Source organism: Pholcus phalangioides, unplaced genomic scaffold (genome assembly GCF_987345545.1).
Source record: "Pholcus phalangioides strain wild (caught in Gottingen) unplaced genomic scaffold, Ppha-v1.0 ptg000039l_1, whole genome shotgun sequence".
Lineage (NCBI taxonomy): Eukaryota > Metazoa > Arthropoda > Arachnida > Araneae > Pholcidae > Pholcus > Pholcus phalangioides.
In genome coordinates, this window is record NW_028301625.1 from 25,630,952 (window position 1) to 25,652,770 (window position 21,819).

Sequence of the window (21,819 nt, forward strand, 5' to 3'; positions counted from 1 at the left end):
CATATAACGAGGGATTATTTTATACCTACTATTCAGAAAAAAATTTTGTGGAAAATTTCTAAATATATTATTAAACTGATCGCTATTTATAATGCAGTTTAGTATCAGAACTAGGAATTGAGATATCATATTACGTTACAATTTTTTTATTTTAAATAATTATTACTTTGAATTTTGTACAGTTATTGAAGACATTATGATTATCACATTTAAAAAGCGAAACTATTGTTAAAAATTGTTATTTAGTTCAACAGTATAATGTGCTTAGTGTCTCTCCCATTGAATATTTCCGTAAACACTGACTGAGAAAAAGAGAGACAAGTTCGCTGAACTTGGAAGCGGTGCCATGGTTTGGCGCGGAACGGCGTAAAGTATCGAATCCCTTGGCGACGCGATCCGGTTTCAAGGCGACAACCCAGTGATATCCCCAAGCCGCTCAAAGAGGATCGTACTCCTGCTCAGTTACGGCCGAGGTCTTGGGACCACGAGTAACACCTTGACGGGCTTGATTAGCAGAAGCAGCGATGGCACTAGGGCTGGGGCCAACTAGCCCTTACAGCCCCATGTTCGTACTCCCCACACTGAATTTTACGGTGAGCCAAGTGGCCGCCGTATGCGAGACTTTAGAAGAAAGCGGGGATGTTGAAAGGCTAGGACGTTTCCTCTGGAGCTTACCAGTGGCCCATCCGAACTGTTCCGAACTCAATAAAAACGAAGCAGTACTTCGTGCACGGGCTTTAGTCGCTTTCCACACGGGAAGTTTCCGTGAACTCTACCACATTCTCGAGAATCATCGCTTCACGAAGAACTCTCATGCCAAATTACAGGCCATGTGGCTGGAAGCCCACTACCAGGAAGCTGAAAAACTGCGTGGTCGGCCCCTCGGTCCAGTCGACAAGTACCGGGTGCGTAAAAAGTATCCGCTGCCAAGGACGATATGGGACGGCGAGCAGAAAACCCACTGCTTCAAGGAACGAACCAGGAGCCTTCTAAGGGAATGGTACCTGCAGGACCCTTACCCAAACCCCACTAAAAAGCGTGAGCTAGCACAGGCCACTGGGCTCACGCCAACTCAAGTAGGAAACTGGTTTAAAAATCGGAGGCAGAGAGACAGGGCTGCAGCTGCTAAAAATCGGTGAGTACAAAAATTAAACTGAATTTTTGTTTTCTAATTCAGTTCGAGACACTTTTTGTAGTGATCAGTATTTTCGCAGTGAAGTTTCGAAAATGGTAGGCAAAAAATTTTCAACTCAATATATATATGTATATTCATAAACTTCCGATTTTAAAAGATTAAATTTATCCATTTATTTGGTGCAATATGAATTTAAAAATTTAAAATAATCTAATTATAAAGATTCTAATTCACACCCTGCATCAGTATCGATGCTATTCCTCATTGAGTTTCGTTTTCAACCAGAGTCAATCATGACTTTTAAAGAGTTTCATGCTACAATGATAATGCTGTCGAATCTGTTTTATTGCTCATGGTAGACAAACATATGTTAGCATTGCCCTGAGGATGATTGGATAGATAATCTTAGGTACGAATATCGAGCGCCGCAACTAGATACTTTCTGAGCCGGGACAAGCAGGCATTTGGTCACCCTGTGTAGTATAGAAGGAGCAGTTGAACGATGATTTCGGTGCCCCCTCTAGTCCAGCGCCCGGGGCAACAGACCCGCCTGCTCTCTTCTAGTTGCAGCCATGCTATAATGCATTGTTACCACATCATTTGGTGATGATTCTTTCAGCAAAACTCAAGTTTGTCCAAGACCATTATACAAAATCATGAGCGTAGACTTATATCGGGCCCATGGGTATGACCACCACAGGGGTGAGGCTGATAGGGCTCAGGCCCAGGGGCCCGGAGCGATTCTCCACATTTTAGATTTTTCACGCTATAAATTCACTACAGGGGAGCCTGCGAAAACATTCCAGACAAGGATCCCTGCAGTAGGTTGGGGGGGGGGGGGAGCAGGCCCATGTGGGCCCAATCTCCCTCCGCCAATACTTAATAATTTTCAACTGTTTGAGAGATATCTATTGGGATATTGAGCTCAAAACAGCCCCCCCCCCTCCTTCTCTAACTGAAAATGAACACAAAACAAACATTTTATACGCCATTTCAAATTTCTATTGGATTTCATGAAATCTATGATTTTTTGGATTACATTTTGATGGTGGGGAAAAAGATCATTACGCTGTTTTTCGATTCTTTTGGGGGAAGAAATCAGTAATTATTTCTTAATTCCCATTTCTTTACGAGAATTGATCATTTTTAATTTGGGTATATAATGAGATGCTATAATTAACCTAGAATGTTAATTAAATTTTCTCGAGATACATATACAGTTATTTCGAAGGGGGATTTGTTTATTGATATTCGACCGACATTTGAATTTTAATCGACGGAGTTTTAAATGTCGAGAGGCAGGCCTACGCATATTTAAGGTGTATCTACGAAAGAGATGGGGATTGGTAACGTTATGTGAATATTTAAACTAGGGCTGGTTCGATTAATCGGGTCGGTTAATCGATCGGTTAATTGTTGATTCGTAGTTAAAAAATTCAGTCAATCGACTCGATCAATTTGATTGAAGTTCGATTAAAATTTGCGTAAAAAGTTAGTAATTGAACTTGATTTATCAAACAAAATTACATGTCTTAAATTATGTATCTATATATAACATTTTTGATAAAGGACAATATTTAAAAATATTTGAATCAATACTTTGATCAAATTTTCGGGGCATGGGGAAATACTAGTGGATTCAACGAAAACTGACGATTTCAGTTTCAAACTGAGTTTGATGGGAGTTTAAGTCAAAACCTAAACTTATTGTCTCCACTATGAACGGTCGTTTTTCGTATTCTTTCCTTACTAGTACCATTTCCCATTTAAGAAGAGTTTCTAGGAAAACAAGCAACAGTATGATCAAAAGTAGTTTCGAAATAAGTAACTCTGCACTCAGATGGCAAAATGTCATATGTTAATTTTCCCAAAAAATTGAGTGGTTCGCATTCCGGAGTCTCGTTCGTCAAAATTTTGGGAGGTCGCAAAATTTTGTCTTTCTCTTTCAGCTTATGAAGAAACAACGGAGGCAAATTGTATCAAGTCAAAAAGTCACGGTATCACATTTTGGAAAAATATTGTTCACAAATTTGCCATCGTGAAATTTTAAAAAAGTGACGTAACATTTTGCTATCTGAGCACAGAACTAATCTGAGTTAAAAGATTCTAAAAGATCTGAGTTAAAAGATTCTAAAAGATCTGAGTTAAAAGATTCTAAAAGATCTGAGTTAAAAGATTCTAAAAGATCTGAGTTAAAAGATTCTAAAAGATCTGAGTTAAAAGATTCTAAAAGATCTGAGTTAAAAGATTCTAAAAGATTTGAGTTAAAAGATTTTCTAATATCTTAGTAATATATGACATCCATACTTGTTATGGGTATCTTTTTCTCAGTCACTTCGTTGGGCATTTTGCCTGTTGTGGCCTTGTAATGGTATTTGAAATAACCGATTTTTAAAAAAGACAACAAGATCCAAGTGAAGAAATTCCAGGTTCGAACAAAATATGTTCAGCATATTAAATTGCTTCAATATGGTTACGAAAAGCATTAGATTAATCCATTAGTTAATGGATTAAAATTTTATGATTAACCATTTAAAAATTTTAATAGATTCCCAGCCCTAATTTGAACCTATCAAAAAAGTGAAATGTAAATTACACATCTGATGAAATTTGTTATCACACATACGATAGACGCAATCAGAGTTTTGTCACTCAGTGGCGTAACCGAAAGTTTGAAGTAGCTTTATAAATATTAACTCGTATTATAAGCTTAAGCACTTGCTATCTTTTAAAGAAAACAAGAAACGTTTCGACACGTTTTCTTCTTCTTTCTCTCTCTCGGTATTACAAAAGAAGCGAAACTATTATCGCAGCAGGAGAAATTCGTTGCAGTGCCTGGTTTTTTGGATCCCAACTGCGCTAACACTATTTAGTATATCCTGCTGGTTCGTAAAACTACAATCGTAGTCATCTCATCACCTTCTTGTTCTTCAAGGAAGCTATCTCTCTGTGTGATTGACAAGACGAGTTTAAAAATACGTGATCTTTAGCTCATGAAACAAGCTGTCGAATGTAATAGACGGAGAAACACACACAACCCATTAATAAAAGAGGAAATCCTTTGAGCCGTTACTTCTTTTTCAACCTTCGGATGCATATGATGGAGGGTTATATCACGTGATCTCGAATTTTCTTTCTTTTGATTCATCTAACAACTCATAACCTGCCATACGTGTGTGTGTGTCTGTCGGATGGAAATTAATTAACTGGTAGTAGTTGGCAAATCACAAAGCTTTTCTTTCCCTTCATTCGAATCGTGCAACAAGTTTTCTTACATTAATGTTTAACGTCGTTCGGTCTCTTATCATGATCAGAAAATTCAATCCGAATAAACTTATTTAAAAATGATAGCTTTCTATACATCTGCAGGGTCGGAATTAAAGAGAGCAGTTGCTCTCTATCATTCCGTAATGGAGGCAAATTTTAGGAGGGAACAATAACAACGTTACAAAATCATCTAATTTTACTTAGCTGGCGCTGGCCGTTGTGGTGGTCGAGTGGTTATAGTGACGTTCTCGCCATCGTGAGGACCTGGGTTCGTATGCCATTGGTGCCACAATGGTTGTCGATTAAAGTTGGGCTTTTGTTTATTCCCAACTTCGAGTTGCGAATGCGAACCGATCTCCCCGTTAAAAAGTCTCGCTACAGAGACAAACAGGCTCAGGCCCGTAGCCAGAAATTTCGTTCGGGGAGGGACCAAAGTGATAGAACAATAGATATGACCATCTTTTTCCCTTTTTTCGGTCATTTTCTCACATTTCGGGGGTGGGACCAGACCACAAACCTCCCCGCTATGGCCTTGAACAGGCCTATAAATATTTGATCATTATAAGTCACTCAAAATTTAAAATATAGATGGCAACAGTGAAAAGTTAGACAACACCATACGCACTCAGACTTGGTAGTAAATTTTCCATGGCGGTAGGTTTAGAAGAAAGTGATGAGAGTGAAAAGATGTCGTTCCCCCCCCCCCCCCCACACACACACACACACACTCAAATCCTAGTTACGGCCCCGACATCGGTACTTTATTTATTATCTCTCATGGACATTTTTCGTAAAATCAAGACTGAAACTTCATCAACACTTCGAACCATAAACTAAAATACCGAAAAACGTTTATTCATCAGAAACTAATGCTATTCGCATGATAACTGATCGTGTTTTCGAGGTCGCTGTCAATCGAAGGAGAGTTTGTCGGGTTAAACAGCCGTCGTGCGTCCTGAACGTTTCCCTAATACCAGGGATTTTTGTCATCAGTAGATGTTTGCAGGTCTGAATTGATAGTTGATGCAGGGCCGCAACTAGGAGAGGACAGGGTATCTGGTGCCCCGGGTGCTGGAGTAGGAAGGGTGCCGAGTTAACTCTTTTTCCCGTTCGCAATAACGGGGAGGCGAGCGGCAACATGAATACTTGCAGTGGGTGACAGTAAATTTTCTTTTCTTTTAGTGACTCCGAGTAGATGGTTTGATTAAGCAGAGATGTGATCAAGTAAGAGGTGCTACTCATCTGATCTTCAAGTTCGCATTCTGTTTCCGAGAAGACTTAAATGTATTAGACATTCAAAATTCGTCTTTTTTTACTGTAGGCCTAGGGCCTACTGAATCGCAACGAGATTCCAAACAGATAAGAGAGATATATGGAACTAATATTCTGACATAATATCGGAAAACAGTAGCCATTTGACCATATTAACCAATTCACAGCTTTTAAATTTCAAGCAGCCTGCATAGAATGGTAGAGTAACAGTTGCGCGAAATTTATGTTGCATACCTACAAACCATTAACTGTTTCAAATTTATTTCAAAGAAGTTTTCGAAAACCATTCGCATCGCCGTTAGATGGTCGGCTCAAGTCGGTGGAAGTCGCTTTCTAGCCGTTCGCTAGAAAGTAGCGCTTGAAAAAAACTATATGGGTCTACGAAATTCAATCATTGCGATAAAACGAACGGACAGAACCACCAACGTTTCATGAAGTCTGTCAATCAAACGCTAATTCAATAATAATAATTATTATTATATAAGCAATAAGAAAAAATAGCCTGTCGATGTCTAATGATGTGTTTCGCGATCTATATTTTCGAACCAATGCAAAATTATTTCTACAACATTTCCATCTAATAGGCTGCATGTAACTTTTTTTCTTTGAAATTCGAAAACCACGTCGAATAAAAATCATTTAGGACGAAAAGGGGTGGAACACTCTTAATCGAAATTCTTAGTGTGAGAAAAAAAGGAGAAAATCATATAAAAAAATTAAGATATTAAATACGTAATAATAAGAAAGATTTTTAAATTTGGCTTAAGTACATTGGCACGTTTATCGCCTTACTTTCAAGTGGGGGGAATTTTTTTTTTTTGCCGCTTTTAATTAATTGCTCATTAACTTCGTTCCATATTCGTTATTTTAATTTAAAGCCTTAATTTATAAGTTAATAACCAATCCAGTATCGCACGAAGGCGATCCGCTAAAATTAATAACCTCATGGCCTAAAATAGTTAATTTTCCAAATGAGAAAATACCGTGATCTCTAGTATTATGTCCCCCTTCCCTACTAATGTATTTCTCTGCTATTTTTTTTTCTTTCTCTTAATATCTCTGCTTCTTGCATTAACATTCTTGTACAAGCTAGAGGAAAAAAAAAAAACTATTTTTTATTATTTTGCTTAAAACCATCATTTTGATCATTTAAACATTAACAAAAAATAAAAAGAAATTCTTCATTATGTGGCTTCATTTCAAATGTGGAAGAACCTTCAACAGTTTTTAATTGCGATTGAAGAAATGTGCGTTGCCATTTTTTTTATTTAATTTTTTCCCCCTATTTTTGTGATTGTTTCTTTGAACATCAAAAAAAAAAAAAAAAATATTAATGGTGATAATGGCATTTTTCCGTTTTTAACCGTGTACTTCATTGCTAAGTAAATTCCAATTTTCTCTTGCTTTGTGTGATCTTGCACCAGTTTGGCTTTGAAATCATTGTAATTACAGCTATAAGGAAAAAAAAATTTCTTTGCGAGGAAAATTGCGAGGAAGAATGACAGATTATTTAAAACTTTTTAACTTGTAGATTCAGAAATGTTTGATCAATATCTATGGTATTCTACGGAGAAATAGGAAAGGTTTCGTACTTTTTTGTATTTGGTTACGATGATTAAGTTTCTACCTATAAAGGCCGAAACGCACTACACAGACGTGACGTGATTTCTCGTCATGTCAGAGAAGTTGTGAATTCTGATTCGAAGAAATTCTGCGACGTGGGAATTTAACGTCGCACAATTTCCACCTCATAGAATTTCCACGCGAAGCAGAATTCAAAGTCTCTAACGTGACGTGATTATCACGTCACGTCAGTGTAGTTTCGGACTTTACTGTCAGATAGAGTGTAGTATTAGACTAATATGTAATTAGTTTATATTTTTTATAGATCTAAGACTCCAAAGTCAGTATCTGCTCATATCTGGTCTCACTTCTTTTTTATTCATACTATAGATCCACTATCTGATCGCTATGATTTTAAAATTATATAATGGAGATTGGGTCGATTACAGTCATCCATCAACTGCAGAGTTTGGAAAAATTCAGAGTTATGTGGGGAACTGAAACTGTCTTTTTTTTCCAGACTTTGTGTAGATGTGATTACCAGTATTTATTCGCTTCGGCTGATAAATCGACCATTAGCATTTACAAAAAAAAAATTAGCCAGATCTTGAATCTATAGAATGATGGTTACGGTAAGTCCAGAAAATATACTTATATCAAGAAACTATACGGAATCTTGCTGATTAATTCGTAAGTATAGCGGCTAGAATATTATAAAATCTAATCTGGGACGTTGGTTGTCGTAATATTGGTGAGTATATTATAATGCAAAAGAAAGCATCTTTGACTATATACAGTTTGTATAACGTAAATACTGCGATGATTGATATCGAACTTACTCAAGTGGTTGACGGGAAAATGATGATGAATCGCAATTGGCATGGCCACTGAAATTTGCAAGAAATACTGAAAATTGATACTTGAAGTATAATATAAACAAATACAGTGCGTCTTGAATTAGAAGCTAGAAGGGCTGTAAAAAATAATTTTTGTCGAAAGAAAGTGAAAGTGGAATCCAGCTGACAAATCGATGAGCTCATGTCCTTATCATGTTATTATCATCTTGAAGAATATTTGTGGGGTGAACATGAAAAGATACTATTCTGGAGAAAACTATTGATTTCGTAATAAAACATTCTTCATTGACATCTTGGCGAAATAATGGAGGAAATTTATTCAGTAAGTGAACCTTGTATATAAGCAGATACTGACTTGTCATACTCTAAACTACTTAAGAAAATAATGTATTGATAAGTTTATGTATTGATATGTTTTAAGGTTTTTTATGGAAGTTTAGATATATTTGTAGATTTCATATGTTTTTGAGAATTTTATCGAACATGAATTTTATTACATTCAGTTACACTATAATTATAAAAATAAACTCATTGCTTGTCAGTCGTTGATCGTTTTATAATATATTGATAACTCATATTCACAATGGTCTTCTCAGAATGCAATGCACTGAAAATAAGGAAAATATTTTCCATTCGTTTGGGAAAAGGATGATTTTACTGAAGATTAGGAGTGGAGGGAAATAAAAATTATGTGTGGGGGGGGGGGGGTTTACTGCAATATATGTGTATTGTGTATTTTCCCCTTTCTCTTAGTTCCTGGATATTTCGTAGTTACGAATCTTACCAACAGATGGCACTTTCGTAATAGTACTACGAGAGGGTAGGGGATAGTACAGTAGAGTACAGTAGTACACAATGAATGTTAAAACAATGTTAGTTCTCTCAATTTTCGTAACTATTCATATATTCCGAACTGATCGATTTTCGTTCATTCACGGGAATGAAAAAGAATATTATTGTAAAAACATCGAGACCTGGAAGCAGGTACCCACAGAAATGGTATATTTTGGTTAATGAAAACCTAATTTACTAGTAATTCAGCCAATGCGAGAAGATGAAAGATTCTCGGATGAAACTTCCTAAGCCTTGCCGTTAAATCGGATGATGAGAAAATTCATTTATGCGTAGTTTTGAACTCTAAAATATAACGTATTATACAAAAAAAGTTGGACACTAAATTTAGTTTCATCCTTGTAAGCTTCATTTACAAAACCACAGTACGTAAATTCCACGCCTATTTCAATGCCGTCCTGACATATGCACTCTTCAAAGTATCCAGGGGTTCTAGATGAATTTTAGATCTTTCATAGCTTGCATTACGGTTAATTTAAATTGGGATAGATCGGGGTAGCGGCCAGTGCTTTAGCATGGCCCCCACATCCTGGAGCGGAGCCCCTAGGCTAGACATCTTTTGTGGGTCCCAGACCAGACTTTCACGGGTCCCTTTATCATGAATTTATATCATAAAAAAACAAAAAATGATTAGAATCATTCCGGGCCCCAGGGCTGGAGTCCTGTCAGCCCTACCCTTGTGGGGACAATAGTTTTCACTGCTACATATGCATGCTTTCTGTGAAAAATGTTCTAATAAAAAATTTAATAAATATTAGAAAAATATTTCATTTGATAAGTGAGAGATACTTGATAAAACATATTTGATACATGACTACACATCACAATTATGGAATCTACAGATTTATTGTTCTAGAAAGCCATTTGTATTCGCTCTTCATTATTTTTTTCCGTTCCACTTTTTATCCACGTGAGAGCAAAAGTGAAAATGAGGAAATATTATTTCAAGTAATATATAAGTACCAGCTATATATAGGATTTGAACTCCGCTGTTATTTTTTGGTGGTAGTTCTTTCAATGGTTCCCTTAACTCTTTAAGCGGCATTGACGAGATATCTCGCGTCCTTTAAAGCCTCTTATTTCAGCATTGACAAAAGCCCAGATATTATGTAAAGTTGATTTCCCAATGGAAAAATTTTCCCTATAACCCTGAGCTTGCATTGCTGAAAATCGGAATAAAGTAAAAAAGGAAACACATTTTGAAGGGGGTTTAGTGATTTCTTCTGTGCCGCTGAAAAGGTTTATGGCTGTGTTTCTCAAAGTGTGCGTCACGGTTCCTAGGGGTGTCGCCAATCTTTGTCAGGGGTGTCGCGCGAACTGGAGATATTGATTTGTGTGCCTATTTATGCTTTGAAGTGGTTCTTTTATAATTGAAAACATCTACCAAACTATTTTGGGGAACGGCAGTGGAAACATGAATTGGGCAAGGGAGCCGCGGCTGACTAAAGTTTGAGAAACACTAGTTTATGGTTTAGGTCTACGTCAGCTGTCCCCAACCCGTAACCAGAGAACGACTAATAACTTTCTATGCAACAATGGTAACATTTACATTACAGTTAATTAGGTAGGCATTTTTGACAAAAAATTTTGGCAGTAACAAAAAATTAACGCTTGCCCCCATAGGCATATAAAAATTGGGGGAAGTTGCCATGAGGTTCCAGGTTTTCCTTAACCAGCTCGAGGTGACCACCGACAGATGGCGCCTTCATTTCCAATCCACCCCGTTAATGGCAGGCAGTAAATTGCAATATAGCGATATGGCCGGAGTTGGTGTTTGGTCAAGTATTGGTGTATGTAATAAAAAACGAATTGGATTTGATAGGCTGGATGAAGAACCAAAACGGTTTCTTCCTGTTAACACAGCAGTATAATTTCTTAAAAAAAACAATAGATCTATTTTATTCGACTCGATATCATATCGCAATTTATTCTTCATATCATTTAAATTTAAAAATATATATATTGCAAATATGACGCGAATTTCATAATTGAAAATTTTTATTTCTGAGCATCTCGTTAAAGCGCAAAATTTTCAGTTTTCAATAAAAAAAAAAACAAGCATGTGAATGCTTTTGTGTCTTTCATTGATAACACATATTCTTCTAGCATTAGCTGCACGGTTCTTGTGCGCAAAACCTTTTACTAGTCTCTGAATAAGAAAAAAAAAACCATACATGATACTTAGACACCGACAGAGAAAATTCGTGAGGAAAAAAAATACGATTTTTTTCCATCATGAAAGGAGAAGAATGTGAAACTCCAGTACTTTTTTATGAGAAAAATACGTGCCTGGTTATTTGGTTGGAATAAAAAAAAAAAAGAAAAAGAAATATTTATGATGATAATACACCACCGACGCGTATAAGTGCTTATATCTGGACATTTTTCACTGCGTGTATATTTTGCTTGACAACTTTTTTTTTCTGTTCCTTTTGTGTTGGGTTGCTTCCTTTTCCTGTAAAGAGATCACCTACCCCTCATGCATAAAATGACAGAGTATCCGCAATTTTGATCCCGGCCAACCCAGCCACAACCCCTAATACGATCCGCAATATCGTCCGGAAATCTGCCCACAAACACGTTGGCCCCTTTCTCCTTCAATGTACCACCATCACGAATACACTTTTACAAATCTATCGTTTGCGAGTGAGTGTGTTTTCTGGTTGAGTTACTTACTCTTCTATGTTCGTGGGGGTTTCCGGCTGGTGCGCGATTTCATGCAAATTGAGCGTTTCGCAGTTTCGCGATTGTCATCATCCGTTAGTATCTACTATTAGTACAGCAACACCCTTCCCCCGCTCATATTTATATACATATACGAGAGAAATTCTTCTTCCTTACATATACTGTTGCGGAAGTATTTGCATATACTGAAGTTCCAACAACAACATCCACAGATTTTTTTTCGTATTTATATACAACATTAGACGAATATTTTGGTTTATTTCTTGAGAATCAGCGAGAAAATATTGTTTGTTTATGAACTATCACATTATATAGGAAGTGCGGAAATACAGTGAAAACTCGCTACAATGATATTTTTTCAAATACTCTTTAGTTAATGTTAAATTGTAATGTTAAACTCTTCCCAATACAACGATATCCTCTACTACGATATAACTCCCTCTATATAACAATACTTTTTATGAGATTTTGAAACCGCTAAAACGATAATTTGAAATTTCCCTTAAAGATGTCATAAATTCAATTTTAATTTCATCACTTGTTTTCATTCTTCCAAGGGCGTCTAATAACATCAGTGCAAAGCATGATCACCGAAAGTATAGTGAAAGATGTTGTTATTGACACTTTCTGTGTAAGACACATTATTGCACTACAGTAAACCCCTTTGCAGGGCAATGAATTAAATAGGTTTTATTAAATACAATATTAATCAACCAATCAATTGCAGTTTTTAACGGTGAATAAATACTTTAAAGCGTATTTCCTGATCGACAACAGCACAAATGCGGTGACGCGTGATTATAGTGTTGCCGCTTAATATAACTATAATCCCTCTATAACAGTATTTTTTCTTTGCCTGCAGAGTATCGTTATATCGAGGTTTTACTGTATTATGAAATACCATTTTTATATATTTTTTAATTAATCTAATCAAACCCTCTATAGTTCACCCCTATTAAAAACGTATTGAAAACAATTTTTTTTACAAAAATGAATGTAAATTGGTGTTGTTAGCATATTTTTAATTGAAATAATACACCAACACAGCAATTTAATTAATTACAGTGAATTTTTTAATTAGCTAAAATAGTTGGGCAAGTTTGCCTGGATTTTAATGTTATCTATAAACAGATAAACTCTTGCTTAGTAAAGTTGAATAGTTTTTACCTCGAATTGTATTTCCAAACCCCTCAATTTCGTACGATTTTATAAATCTTTGAACATGTAAAATTCTCTCAAAAAATGACAGACAAGGCGTCAACTCTGTCTAGATAAAAAAAAATATTGTAAGTATTGTGTGTGTGTGTGTGTATTGGATTTACCTTAAAAGTGTTGTATTACTTATATAGCTGCCTGTATTTTGTACTGAAATGACACTGAAAGATGTGCTTTCTAAAATACCAAAATAAAATTGAGAAAAGACATTGATATAATGGGTTTTTTACCACATGCATTTGTCATATTCAAATAAACACGAGACCATAAAAGGTTAAAAAATGACCGGAACACGGAATCTGTATTTTTATAAAATTTGGATTCATGTCATTGTAGAAAAGTGTATGGTATTAAATATTAATTATTATATCCGAGGGAAAAATGTATTTGAGGGTATAACGGTATTAAGTCATACCCTCAAATATTGCAATAACATATCAGTAATAAATAATAGCATAATAGTAATACATAAACACACATATTACTCCCCTCCCAAATTATATTCGGGGGGTAATATGGGATGGGGGTTCAAAATGAAGTAAACTAACGGAAATTGATCAAAAACAAGATGCTTAATGACTTGCTTAATGAGTTTATGACAATGAAAAATAAAAACTCATAGTTGATTTTTATGGTTGATGGTGTCATGGTCTATTTACAAAAGTCGCATATCGTCTCTTTTATGCCGGAAACATGAATGTACAAATTTCGAAAACTTGAGAAATGGCGTAATGTCGTTTGAATGTTTACTCTACTCATGCTAATCTATGGATGTTATTTTAATAAAATGTTTTGTAACACGTGTTTTAATAAGGAATACACATTCTCGTTTTTGGCAAAACTTAGGAAAATAGGTGATCCAACCAGCTGATAAACGCAAAAAGTGAAAATTTGCACATTCATGTTTCTGGGAAAGCGGTTCTCAAACTTGTCACCCGCGGCTCCCTTGCACGATTCATGGTTGATATGCGACTCCTCATAATAGTTTGGTAGCTATTTCCTCCATGTAAAAGAACCACTTCGAAACATTAATAGTCATGCAGATCAATATCTTCAGCTCGCCGCGAGACTCCTTGAAGCCGCGACGCACAACTTGAGAAACACTGCTCTAGCATAAAGGTGCTGCAATATTCTTTCTCTACCCTAGAACACAATCAAAGTGTGTGGCCCACATAAAACCGGACACACATTATTCCCAGACTTTCTCTCTCTCTCTCTCCTGCTCTATCTTTTAAAACTTTCTGTCTTGAAGAGATATTCTAGTCCAACTCAGATAAAACTTAGGGCAAACAAATAGTTCCGTCTTTAGAGCACCACAGGCTCCCGCAAATGATTTTTCCGAGGCCCGCTACCTGGCTAAAAATACCTGCTTATCAATTTACATACATACTGTCGAATTTTATAACCAGATCGCGTTATGACGAGGCCCCTTCTTCACCTGGGCCCATTCGTTATGATCGCACTGGATACTTCTCCATATAACACGACTCACTATCTTGGAAAAAATAGTGTTACATCTAGCGTTCTAATCGGAGAGAATCAATAGTTAACAAAATTAACACAACACAATAAAACGCAACTTTTGTGATGTAGCCTACACTGGGCTTAGTTTGAAATTATTAGGCACTCTCTTCCAATAATTAATAACCGCTTTCCAAAACTTCCCCGAGTAAGTTTCTGCAGGTAGAAAAACGAATCTTCTCCTACAGAAGCCGTAATGATGGTGACAATCATGAGAAACCGACTATAGAAGCATCATGGGAACATTTTGAAGTAATTTACAACTTATTCTTTTGGGGCTATACCTAAAGGAGAAAACCCGGTATTTCCATATCACCCGACTATTTCATAACCCCTCCACTTCCTATACAAAAATATTGTTATTCCTTGTCAGAAAACTTTCTTGACACACGGGTACAACAAAAACGGCGACTTGACCGCAGTAAAAAATTGCTACCGCAGGGAGTCTCCCATCGAGGGGTTAGCGCACCAACCTCTCGATGAGTATAAAAAACAAGCCTGCCGTTCGGAATCGGCAATAAATTGTAGGTCCCAAATTAGCCCTCGTATGCAGAAAATGACCCTGGTGCAACAAAAATGATCAAATGAAAAAAATAAAATGATAGATCGATTTTTGACGTGACTATTCGTGAATGAATAATAGTGTGTAGTCTTATTTTCAAAAGAGCAGAATTTGAAATTTGGATGCGTACGAACGACTATGTATTCCATTACACTCTACGTAACGCGGATATGGACAAGCAATTATAAACGAAAAAAAAATTTAAGTATCCAAATGCATCAACTTCCACCTAAAAATAACTTGCCCCTGATAATTTTTTCAGTTTTGAAAATACAGAATATTTCTTGGTTTTATTAAATTAAAAAATTTAATGAAAGTGTTATTAAAAAAGTTTCATTTATTTATTCAAATAAATTTAAAAACCACCGGATCTTTGTTTCAACAGTTTAAGAAAGGGGGAATCAATGAATGACGATTAAAATTGAAGGAAAAAAAAAGTAGTAAAGATAGCTAAGAGATTGATAGTAGCCTATCATGAGAAAACCAACAGTGTCTTCACAATAAAATAAATGATTTGTAACGAAATAGGGCAGAGAGAAGAAAAAATTGGCCTAATATTTGATATTGAACACATTAATATTATCATTATTTGTATATGGTGACATTTATTAGTCAAAATTACGACAAATTGTACGATTGATGATTTTCAGACGAGTAAAAAAAAATATTTAAAAAATGTATCCATCGTGATATGTCTACAGTGGAGCCTATATGTCCAAGGGAAGTCAAGATGGACAATCGCGGAAAGGACTTAAGATGATAAAACGAGATATAATACGGATAAACAATACACGCGGATAAGAGTACGTGAAAGAAATGAATGAGTAGGTCTCTTATCATTTTGTCTGATCAGACACACACGACATTCGTCTTTATTATATCTCATACATCCATAATTTTTCTTTATTTCATTAAGGACGTTTCTTTTTCTTTATCTAGCGTGAAAGATGGACTAGTTTCATTCTTCCCGTTAATGTAACTCAATGTCCACTGAAAATAAGCATAGACAAAACAAGACCATAAACGTTTCATACATATTATTCGAAATGACAAAAAAAAAAGGCAATAGAGATATTTTTTCGGATGCTCTGATTATGACGGAAGAGTGTCCAAGCGATTCATTCATCCCATGGTCCTTCCTTGCGTGAAAGTTTCTTGTCCTAAATTTAGGGTCAGACTAAGCAGTTTTTGACACTTTTTTTCGGTATTGTTACATTAATACATTATAATACGGAATTATGATTCATAATTTTTTTTTAATCAGGTCACTAAATTTGTATAGACAAGACATAATATAGATTTTATCGCTATTGAAAAAAAGTTCTCATTTAAGTCATTCATTAATCATATTAAGATAATAATCTGATTTTTAGCGTTGAAGATACGAAGCGTTGTCATTGTGTAAGTTTGTAAAAAAAAAATATTTTATTATATTATTTTTTTTTTTTAACGGAGTTAAATCTATGCCGAAACTCCTGAAAGTTTACGATATATAAATTAAATTTAGAGACGCTTCGCTGCAAATTATTACTATTTGCTGAAAAAATTTAGTTTTTTGAAGGGAAATAGGGGAGAATGAAAAAAAAAAGAAGGTCGTATCTTCCAATAAAGTGATAATATCGTAAGACCCAAAGTTAATGAATTTAGTTCCAATGAGACTCGGGCTAAATCGAAAAATTGCACACGTTTCATTGACACTTGATTAAAAAAAATTGAAATTTTTTTGGGGGAAAAAATTAGTTTTTCATTTGAATTTTTCTTTCGAGTCGAATAATTTCAGGTGATATTTGAATAGCCGTGTTTGCTTACTTTAATGAATGCCTAACCCTCAGTCACGGTTTTTTTTATAGGAATTTTTTTTTTTGTGGAAGATAAAAAAAATTTATATTTTTTTACAATTTCAATTTTTTTGGGTTATCGATGTTTATCTTTCAAGTTAAGTAACGTTAATAAAAAAGTTTCAGAAATTTTTTTTTTTTTGATAATTTTTTTAAATATTTTTTTTAAATTTTGCAATAGAGAGTGTTTATAATTATGAAATACGTGTGAAAAATGATTATATGGTTTTTTTTAATTCCATTGAATGTGAATTTGAAAAATTTGATGAATTTGCATTTTTTCTTTTTTAAAGATTTTAGGTTTGTTTTTTGATGTTTTGCATCGCCTGTGAAGGAAACGGTTAATTGTTCGGCAGCAGGTATGGGTTCGAATCCCACTTGGGATATGTATGGGTAGAAGTTCAAATTTGGTCTTTCTCAGAGTCAACCTTTAGTAAGGAAACATTTGTCCACCACGGAGATAAACTAAGGAGGCTCCCCTATATCGCTATACTAGGTTTCTCTCGGGAAAAGCGATGGCCACAAAATCACCCTCTGTTCATCCAAAATCATAAAAAAAATTTTTTTGCCCTGTGAGACAAAATACATTTTTGTTTCTAGTTGTGGGCCGAAAGGACCAAGAGCTAAAAATCAAAGCGGGACCATCAAATTATTGAAATATTCCACCAATTCTGAAATTATTTCTTTCATAAAATTTGGAATTATGTCTTTCATAAAATCTGAAATTATGTCTTTCATTGATTCTGGAGTTGTCTTTCATTAATTTTAAATTTCCATCGATTCCAAATTCTTTTTATAAATTCTGAATTTTCAACGATATTCCGATTTTTTTTATAAATTCTTAATTTTCATTAATTCCAAATTTTCTAAGGTGCTGGAATTTCTCTTTCAATTATTATTTTTTTTATTTTAAATTTATCGATTCCAAATTTTCATCAATCGAAAATTTCATTATTTTTGTGTTATTTTTTCATAAATTTTTTGTGTAAATTTATATTTAACCGCGTGTTTATATGCTTTTGTATTGATATTTTTCCAGCATCTCTATATTTTGTATGAATTTTTGGAATGTCGTAATCCCTCCAAATTTATAAAATCGGGGCTAAAGGAACCCCGAAATTGTTGAGATGACCCCTGGCCCCGCTACTATAATTTCGCACCGGGCTCCGCGTCTGTTATAGGCAGCCTTGTTTTAACTGTCTGCAGGTTCAAAATTAGAGTGATCTAATTTGGTTTAAATGGCATGTACGGCGCGTGCTAACTACATGGGAGAAGCTTGAACAAGATCAGTACATCAGGCCAATCATTTGATCTATGTTATTTGTGATTTTATTTTTTTTAATCACTTTTCTCCCTCTTTCTCAAAAGCTTCTCTCTCTACTGGTTTTCTTCAGGAAAAATTCAAGCACGGTTCAGAAAATCTCTAGAGACACTGTTGGTGCTGCCTAGTACTTAGCGCGGTTGTTGCGTTGCGGCTGCATACGTAGCCCTTAATTAAGTGAATAGACTTACGCTACTCACTACTTACTCACGCTTCATGTGATTTTCCAACAAGGTCTCAAAATCCGTTTCGACTTTTCTTGTTTTCTCTCTCTTGCTTCATGAGTTTTATGGATTTGGTTCCTGTCACTTATTGTACTACTATGAAAATTGAACGTAATGAAATAGCGTTCAATTCCACATGGTCAATTCTGTTGCTTTGTTAGTTATAAATTTTAAATTTTTCGTGTAACGGCATACCATTCTCCCATTACAGTAACCTACTAATTAAAAAAAAGTTTAAATGCAGATGCCAGAGCGTTCTGTAAACCATTTTATGTACGTATTATTTTTTTAAGGCATTTTTTTAAGGCATACTTTAGCCGGCATTTTTACCCGCATAGACGTGAATTGTATGTAATGGAAATGTGGAATAAAAGAAATTTTAATTTGACTATTCTACTTTTGAATTTATCGAGCAAGTATCTTTGTCGCCTATACCAGAGGCGCTAACATGAAGAAAATATTGAGGGGGCTGAAAATTGCTAGACATCCCGTATATACGGGACTGAAGCCTGCACTCAAGAGAGGAAGGATGCATTGCATTGTGTATAAATTTATTGCTGAAAAAAGCCCAGCCCTTTCACAAAATTTATTAGGGGTTCAAATATCCTCAGCGTCTAGGTTCCGACGCCTATGGGCTAAACCACAGGAAAAGGAACGTAACTCCAACTTTTACGCTTTTAGTATTTTACTTTAAATGTTCTGTTTTATGTGATTTATTAATGCTCTACGAGGCTTCTGAAGTTCAAACATGTGTATTTCTTGCAACAAGATTTAACAATATTAAAATTACCATTCAGCTAATGCAAAATAGAAATTTTTTTTCGCAACAGGTTTTTGGATTTATGTTCCTCTGGCTACGAGGTGGCCTACAGATTTAAACCTTAGCCATTTTGCAGCCAAGTAGTTAGTGCAGTAACCAGTGGTTCTGCTGTTCTGGGTTCGAAACTCAGTAAAAGACATAGAAGTATAGCCATTCGGAAATGATTTTAAATAGTAAATCTAGGCCTGATTGACCTTTACGTGTATAAAAATACCGTGCTACGACAAAATATTTTCATTTAACCAAAAGAAATTTTTTTGACCACATACAATGTTGTGAGTGCCATTATATTTCTTTACAAAAAAAAAATTCAGCCGTGAAAAGTTGTGATGAAATCCAAAAATAAAAACCAGGTTCCTTTACCACTACAATGTCATTTACCTAATGATTCATTGAGTAATGTCATGTAAATGACATATGAGTTTATTTTCTCATGATCAATATTATGCTTTTTTTTCCTTAAATTTTTATTGATAAAAGTTTCGAATTTCTATCAATGAAATTTGATAGTGGGAAACAATTAGGTCAATCAGGAAGGAAAAATCAAAATCGTAATAAGTAGGCTACAGTAAATAAACTACGTAAGAGAAGAAAAGATTGCAATAATCATTTTTATATATTTTGATTTCAAAAAATCAAAAACAAAAGTTTCTAAAGAGTATTATTAATACGAATATAACGATCGGCCGGAGAGAAAGCAAAGCCATTTCATTCCAGTAAAAATACCATTTTAGCGCGTGGCGGGAAAAATGCTGTGTAATACACATACCACACACACTTTCTCTTACCGAAAAATGGCGGCAGTAGGCCTATAGTATTTAGAATAATATTGGTTTAAAAAATATTAATTAGAGAGCTTATTTAAGTATTGAAGCGCAGTCAATACATTATTATCAAAAAATATTTTAGGTAAATTATAAGAATTTAAGTGGGAATTTTAAGATTTAAAAAGATGGGAAAATGAACTATATACAGCATATGCTCAATTCAAATATGTCAGAATGTTCAAGTTTGTTTTGGGTAAAACCCTAAAAATAAACAATATTCTAGGTGATGTTGACTTTTAATTGAGTCGCCCAGAGTTGCAAAACTCATTAAATCCAAAAAGTCGATAATCGAGACTTTCACGCCATTTTGTTCGTTGAGACAATCTGTGGGATCCGTCGCTCAAACAGTTGCAAAACATTTCTAAACCTTCGGAAAAAAGCTTAGAAAATCCGATACTGCTGCAAAACTCTTGTCGACTGCCCCATTAATCCATTCGATTCGACTTACATGGAAACTCGTTATATCCTCATCTGTACGTACTTGGTACACATGGTTTGGCAGCAAAACTCGTTAAATTCTGGCTCTTTTCTATCCTACTACTGTTCTTTTTGATATATATATTACAAGTCTCCTATCAATACTTTTCCACGTATTTTTTGGATTTTAATGCTGCAGGAGCAGGGCAACACTGTCTCACGTGAGGATTAGCCCTTTTCAATTAACTGCTGGTTTATTCATTTTGTGTAATTCACAGTGATTTTATCGTCCTTTTAGTTATTTTTTAAAGTAATTTTACATGACTCCATGTCTTCTGAGCACAAAATTTAAACTTATAGTTAGTTAAACCAGCTGGCTCAGGTCATGCTACAATAAAATAACGATAGTGAAATTCGACGTAGATGAGTATCATCAGTGTTGATGAAAAAATCCCGAAAATAATGAAAGATGGTGATAGTTTTATCTTTTTTTTTTCAATGTATTTTATTAAATTTTACTTTATAAAATTTCTTCGTTGCTTTTTGTTTAAAGAAGAATAGAAACCATAATGAAGTGATACTACTACTACTACTTAACCGAGCATGAACCCTTGTACACATTCCTCTATGGAATTTCTAACGAATCGGCACATGCCGGAATGTGTGTTCTGAGTGGATGTTTGACTAGGGTTACCAGATTCGAAAACTGAGAAAGGAGGACGTCAGTGCGCACCCTTAGTGACGTCACTTGTCCCAATTTCCACAACAGATGGTAATACTATTCCGACCAATAAAAAACTGGCCACAACAATAATTTTTCCCAACTCTAAAACAGAACCATCAAAGAAAAGCAGAAACAAAAACTTTTGGGAATTTCGACGACTGTTGATGAATGCGTATGTGGGGGAAAAAACACAAAAAAAACTCATATCAATGAAGAAGAAATATATGTTTCAAAGTGGAGGAAAAATAATTTTTCCAGTAAAAAAGGAAAATAATTCCGGAAACCAGAAAAGGAGGGCAAAAGGGCAAATTTTCCGAAACGTAGGAGGGCGTTTGAAATGACATCAAAAAAGAACATGCCCTCCTAAGGAGGACGGTTGGTAACCCTAAGTGTGACCCTAACGTATTTGTGTTGTTGAGTTGCGCTTGTTTCATGTTCGTGCTGCCATCTGTCTTCCATTTTCTGAAGTAAAGATGTAATTTTTTTCTTGTTATGTTAGTATCGTGTTATAGGTCTGCCTGTCGTGCTGACTTTTTCTAATGGGAAACCGGATCGCATTCGCACCTCGAAGCCGGCAAATCGCAGAAAACCGACTTCAGCTGACCACCACTACTGCGCAAAACTTAATAAATCCTTCATACAGCAGCAAAGCTCGGTAAATCAGAAAAAATTCATTAAATAACGCAAAAACTATGCCAAATTTAGGAAAAGTATTTATA

At 35.1% G+C, this 21,819-nt stretch overlaps 1 protein-coding gene across 1 annotated transcript in view; it reads left to right on the plus strand.

Annotated features, from left to right (window-relative positions):
- The first annotated feature begins 463 nt into the window (after positions 1-463).
- LOC149065761 (homeobox protein SIX6-like) overlaps positions 464-21,819 on the plus strand; it is a 59,613-nt gene continuing 38,257 nt past the window's right edge. Inside the window, exon 1 of the mRNA XM_089253854.1 lies at positions 464-1,135. Within this exon, the coding sequence (XP_089109980.1) occupies positions 525-1,135 (611 nt within the window). The 5' untranslated portion in view covers positions 464-524. The remainder of the gene's footprint in view (positions 1,136-21,819) is intronic.